The 6,596-nt window shown below is 50.5% G+C and overlaps 1 protein-coding gene across 1 annotated transcript in view; it reads left to right on the top strand.

Moving 5' to 3' along the window:
- LOC143025985 (uncharacterized) overlaps positions 1–6,110 on the top strand; it is a 10,777-nt gene extending 4,667 nt beyond the window's left edge. The window contains exons 2-3 of the mRNA XM_076185969.1: positions 3,556–5,026; positions 5,270–6,110. Coding sequence (XP_076042084.1) covers positions 3,556–5,026; positions 5,270–5,561 — 1,763 coding nt within the window. The 3' untranslated portion in view covers positions 5,562–6,110. The remainder of the gene's footprint in view (positions 1–3,555; positions 5,027–5,269) is intronic.
- The last annotated feature ends 486 nt before the right edge of the window (positions 6,111–6,596 follow it).

Genomic DNA, 6,596 nt, shown 5'->3' with positions numbered 1-6,596 from the left:
CATAGCTTACTAACTTTTTCCCCGTGAAATCTAAATCTTTTAGTCTTGTCAAAAGATCGTTAGAATTTTTCAAATGTGTATTGCTGGTCGATCCCATTGCCTGTGATAGCGGTTTGGCTAGACATTTCGCTAGTCTGTGGGGTGCACTGCCAACCCCTGAAGTTATGGGTCGCATTGGAACGTTGGGTTTGTGAATTTTTGGAATACCGCGCATTCTGGGAGGATTGGGGTATTCCTCCAGAAGTCCCATTAATTTCTTTCCTTTTTCAGTTTTATTAAGAATTTTTCTGGCATGTTTTTTGAATTTATCTGCTTCATTCGTTACGAATGAAGCATTTATGCGTTTATGCATTTATGCATTTATGCGTAAATTTCGGTGCGTTTACTTTTAATGGTGACGAATATGAACAACATAGAGGTCTCGCTATGGGTAGTCCTTTAAGTGCAGTGATGGCCTGTCTATATATGGAGTTATTAGAAAAAGAAAACTTCATCAGAATCAATGGTAGGGGATCACACTGGTTTAGATATGTAGACGACGTCCTCGCAATCATCCCCGAAAACACCAATGTAAATGATAAAGTGAGAATGCTTAACGCGGTCAACAGCGATATTCAGTTCACCGTAGAAGAGGAACAAAACGGACAATTGCCCTTCATAGATACGTTAATACGACGAGTGGGAAAAACTGTAACTTTCTCAGTATACAGAAAGGAAACAAACAAAAAGAGTACATTACTTCTCCGCACATGATGATAGGACAAAGAGTGGTATAGTAATAGGATTTTTTCTCAGGGCACTACGAATCTGTAGTAATGAATACCTAGAAGGCGAATTTGATTACATTATGAAAACCTTTGACAAACTTGGATATTCAGAGGGAATGTTGAAAAGAACAAAAAGAAAAGCAATAAATATTTACAATCGCGGAAAGAAAGAGAGAAATGATAAAAATAATACAAATTTTATATCAGTACCTGGCTCAGAAACGTCACCAATAATAGACAAATATTTAACAAAATCGGGTATAAACATAGCTAAAATAACTAACAAGAGGATAGGTGATTTAATAAAGACGTCTGAAAAGAGAACCAATTCCGAAAACAGCGTCGTATACAAAATCCCGTGCAATAGTTGCTCAATGGCTTATTTTGGCGAATCGTCAAGACGATTAGAAAAAAAGAATTTATGAACATAAAAATGACATAAAAGCACATAGGACATCTAATTCTTTAGTAGTTCATGCGGAAAAATTCGATCATTTACCAAACTGGAGAGAAGCTGAAGTGCTACATAAAGGTTTTGATAAATTCACTAGAAGAATTGTTGAATCAGCATATATTTCTACTAATAATTCATCGAATCATCGAGGAGGGTTTATCAATTTAGCTAAAGAAACTAGTATTTTAATTCTAAAACACGCCAGAAAAACGACCTTTCCCAAGTGTCCGAAAAGATAATTAGATTTAGTACATAAAATTCAATTGCAGTTCTACATACACTCTCTGAAGAAGTTCTACGCGAACGAAACGTTAGAGTGTTTAGGGTTCCGAGCCTTCCCCTGTGTTTATGTTCTCCATCATCCAAATAATTTGTCTAAAATACTTATCAATATATATATATATATATATATATATATATATATATATATATATATATATATATGTATATATAGTTTATTTATCTTAAAAGAGTGTTCTATTTAACGTCATCCAGTTCCTGACTAACCAAATCTGTCACCACGTACTCTCTTTAATCACTTTGCAATATATAATTTGTGTGGTGATGCGTATGCGTTTGTTTCTTATGTCACTTGTTATATCGTCTACTTGATGGTCTCCATCCAACCCGCCTCTAAATTATACTCTTTCTCTCTTTTTCCTTGGTTTTTTTTTTATAAATTTTATTCCTGTTTCTTTGAAACCACCATATATTTTCTTCATCCTTTTATACCTCTATTTCTTCTAGTGTTGATTTATTCCAATCTTTTGTTTTTCTGTTTTGGAAGTTGTACCTTATTACAATATTTTTCATACTCTGAGTCAGATCAAACTATTTATTATCGGCTGAGAAGAAACCTGCACAGCGAAGCTATAGCGGTAATCCCCTACCACACTCCTGGCCAAATGGCCACTTCCGGAAGGGTGTGTGTGGTTGGACATTCCGCATAAATCATCGGAAATTTAAAATTCCCGGCTCTGTGCAGGTGGCGCAAGCGTCTACAACCCCACCTCCCCCTCCCTATCCCCTCCCTTCTTACTCGGCTGCACGGATTGAGCCGTCACTTAGCATCGCGGAACCAGACGAGTCGGTCACTCAACAACCCACCTTCTTTTCATGCAGGTAAGTCTGGTTCCTGCTCGTGCTCGTGTTCTCGTAGGGAGCACTACCTTTTCTCCTGCAGTTTTTCCCCTTCGGTGTTGTGTCCAGACACCTTTGGGACACCCCGTCTATGATTACCATTATTCTATTTTCAGACCAAACGCTTGTGTGTGGAATCCGGCTGCACAGCCAGGATCTCGTCAGACGGCCACCACGACCTCTGCTCCCGCCATACCCCTTGTTTCTCACAAGCTGGCGTTGTGTGCAAAGCGCGGGTTGAGGAGATTCGTGCTGCTCCTCCCAAAACCCGTTCCAAGCTAGCTGCCCTCGAACTCCTTCGGGAGGCATGGCGCAGAGCTCGGAAATTGAAATCCGCTGACGACCCCCCCCCGAGTGGGGGCGGGACCCGCGGTAGGCGTGGAATTGGGCCTCGTTCGCCCTCGCCATCCGTCTCCCTATGTCTCCGAGACTTCCGTTGGTGCACAACCTGGGCCTCTCGGAGTACAAGGGGACGAGTCTGATGTTGCGGAGTATGGTGTCCCCGAGCGTCCTCAGGCCTCTCGGCAGCCCCATACATCCGACCATCAAGGGTCCTTAAAACCCTTACGGCTTGCTTTGTCAAGCACCCCCACGACCTCTGCTCCCGCCATACCCCTTGTTTCTCACAAGCTGGCGTTGTGTGCAAAGCGCGGGTTGAGGAGATTCGTGCTGCTCCTCCCAAAACCCGTTCCAAGCTAGCTGCCCTCGAACTCCTTCGGGAGGCATGGCGCAGAGCTCGGAAATTGAAATCCGCTGACGACCCCCCCCCCTAGTGTGGGCGGAACCGGCGTTAGGCGTGGAATTGGGCCTCGTTCGCCCTCGCCATCCGTCTCCCTATGTCTCCGAGACTTCCGTTGGTGCACAACCTGGGCCTCTCGGAGTACAAGGGGACGAGTCTGATGTTGCGGAGTATGGTGTCCCCGAGCGTCCTCAGGCCTCTCGGCAGCCCCATACATCCGACCATCAAGGGTCCTTAAAACCCTTACGGCTTGCTTTGTCAAGCACCCCCACGACCTCTGCTCCCGCCATACCCCTTGTTTCTCACAAGCTGGCGTTGTGTGCAAAGCGCGGGTTGAGGAGATTCGTGCTGCTCCTCCCAAAACCCGTTCCAAGCTAGCTGCCCTCGAACTCCTTCGGGAGGCATGGCGCAGAGCTCGGAAATTGAAATCTGCTGACGACCCCCCCCCCCCCTAGTGTGGGCGGATCCGGCGTTAGGCGTGGAATTGGGCCTCGTTCGCCCTCGCCATCCGTCTCCCTATGTCTCCGAGACTTCCGTTGGTGCACAACCTGGGCCTCTCGGAGTACAAGGGGACGAGTCTGATGTTGCGGAGTATGGTGTCCCCGAGCGTCCTCAGGCCTCTCGGCAGCCCCATACATCCGACCATCAAGGGTCCTTAAAACCCTTACGGCTTGCTTTGTCAAGCACCCCCACGAACTCGTCTTCCTCCCTAGTTCACTCGCGTGAACCCGGCAGGAAATCTCGCTCGAAAAAGAGGTCTGCCTCACCGAGGTCCAGGACGCTCAGCTTGTCCCCACCCTCCACAGCCTCTCCCCCCAACTCCCCCTCCCTTCCTCGCTCTCCTTTTCCTCGCCGTAAATCCCACAAGGGCAGGGAGCCGGAGGACGAAACGAGGGGAGAGGGAACTCTGGCTGCCCTAGTGGCTGCCCTCCTTCCGTCCCTGATAGGCCCCGTCCTTGAATCGGCCCTATCACATTATCCGGCCTTTCAGGCCGCGCAAATCATAACGCACCCCTCTCCAGAGCAACCTCCTATTGAACCTACGGCTCTAGCCCCCCCTCCCACTCTCCCTCCTGGTCCTTCCCTCCGCCCCTCCGTGCCGGCGACAGGTATAGGACTAGAAGGCCCCTCTCAGGAGGAACCCCCCAATCAGACGTCCGTCGGGTTGGACGGGGTGGAGGACCACTACAGTTCTTCTTTACCTTATCCTCCTACCATGACGGACTCTTTTGAGTTCCGCCCCTTCTCATGGTGTGACCTTCCCCGGTCCTGGGAGTACTCGTTTGGAGAAGGCCACAAGCTAGTGGCCTGGTCTCCCGACTACTCGCTACCGGAGGGCTGGAGGAGGAGAGATGACGTTATCCTAAAGTGGGCCAACGACGAGGAGGGGGCTAAGGTTCTATATAAGATTCGACCCCTCTCCGCCCCGGCCTCCACGCCCTCCAGGATTTCCACCTCTAACACTCTGGACGCATTAGGTGCTCTCCTGGAGAACCCTCGTTTAAACCCTGATGGGCATATGTTTGTCGACAGGTCGGGGGACTCGCCGGCGGTAGCACTCTCCCCAAACGCCTGGTTCCCGCAGGAGAAAGGGGAGAAGGCCTTAGACATCCCTGCTCTCTTCGAGCGGGCCCAAGACCAACCCAAGACGGTTCCTCCTCGACGGCATATCCCTTCATCATTCCCCGTCGTCCTGCCACCACCCTTCGCGCCGGAGGGCCTGCGCGATTGCTTATGGCACTCGGGCAGGGACCCCGCCCTCCCCCATCAACTTAGTGAACCGGAGGCTAAGTTGCTGACGACGGAGGCCTCGACCAGACAAGACCTTGCCTCTACCATCTCGACCGTCACGGCAATCGCGATGATGAGGAACTGGCTGACGACGCTCGCCACGAGCTTTGAGGACTTCCCGCGGGAAGAATTGAGGTGAGTGGGATATTTCAATCTATACAGAGGGTCCAGACCTGTCCTGGCGAGAGACGCTCAGGTAGCGTCTTCACCCAGGACGGAGCCTCTTGACTAGCGCCCGAGGACGAGGTCGTTCGGAAACGACCTCGGCCTCGCATATGTTATACGTTCTACAATTGAGCGATGTGACTTTATTACACCCTCCGGGGATCGGGATCCTTCTCGCCCTACTAATTTGATTCGCGTGTTTTCTGTATGCAGACACACCCTGGCGGCACTCTCTACCGTGGCAGAGGGTACAGCCAACATGGCGTCATCAGCCCTACCCCCAGCAGCGAGGGCCTTCACCGCGGCTCGTTTAGCAGCTCGTCAGTCTGCAACGCGGTCGGCCCCGGAGATAGCTCGCCGGGGCGTGGTGAGAGCAGCTCCCCTTTCCCGTGGTCTGTTCGACCAGGAAGCGACAGACCGCGTCTTCGCTACGGTCCCGACCGTCATCCAGATCCAACAACCCTCCCAACCTTCGGAGACACGCGATAGTGACCATCTCCGCTAGCACAGTTCTGGACTTCCTGTCTTGGCTAGCTGACACCACCAACAGGGCACCGGCGACGATCTCGGCTCACTCCGCAGCCCTCGCTGATCCACTCTGCTTCGGCATGAACATCAGAGTGCCACAAAGGGAGCGAAACCTTCTAATGAAGGGGATCCGCGCCTCGAGAGAGCCGAGACGTCAGCCGGTCCTAGCCTGGTCCTTGCATCGTGTTCTGCAGTACCTGACGTTCGAAGGGACCATCATGGAGGGGGAACACTTCCTTCAACGTGCCGTCTTTCTGCTCGCCCTGGCTACGGGTTACAGGGCGTCACAGCTGGCGGCGATCACCCGCCACCAGTCCTTCTCCAACCTGGAGGAGGACTGCTCTGCCCTAACTCTCGCTCCATCACCTACATTCCTAGCCAAGAATGAGCAGGCGGACGACATGATTGGCCCTATCAGAATACCATCCTTCCTGGAGGAAGGAAACCCACACCCGCTGTGCCCGGTCCGTGCGTTTAAAGACTACGTGGAACGCACGGAAGGGGTGTCCGAGGATCATCTCTTCTACAATTCGAAATCTATGAACCCTCTAACCCCGAGGTCCCTGGCGCGTCTACTTTGCCGCATTATAGAGAAGGCCGACCCGGGCCATGCCCCCCACGCCCACAACATCAGAGGCCTCGCGGCATCGCTGGCATTTCTCCGCACCCACTCTGTGGAACGGGTGCAGGACCTCGGGGGCTGGGCATCAGCAACTTCCTTCAAGACACGGTATCTCTACCACTCGATCACCCCTGTCCCATGTGTCGCCATGGGAACGGCTCCACCCCTCTCTTCGCAAAAGAAGGGGGGCAAAGGGCGACCGAGGGGTAGGGGAAGGCCCAGGAACCGCTGAGCAAGATACAATATTCTACATAGAATTTATGCACTATGTAAATTGTACAATATTATTTTTATAAAAAATAAACAAATGAATATATATATATATATTGATATTGATATCGATATAAGTACTTGATGCTTTTTGTCTCCCCTCTACTGAATGATAAGATG

Source organism: Oratosquilla oratoria, chromosome 6 (genome assembly GCF_046742065.1).
Source record: "Oratosquilla oratoria isolate Oo_2021 chromosome 6, ASM4674206v1, whole genome shotgun sequence".
Classification (NCBI taxonomy): Eukaryota; Metazoa; Arthropoda; class Malacostraca; order Stomatopoda; family Squillidae; genus Oratosquilla; species Oratosquilla oratoria.
This window is presented reverse-complemented; position numbering and strand designations above follow the sequence as displayed.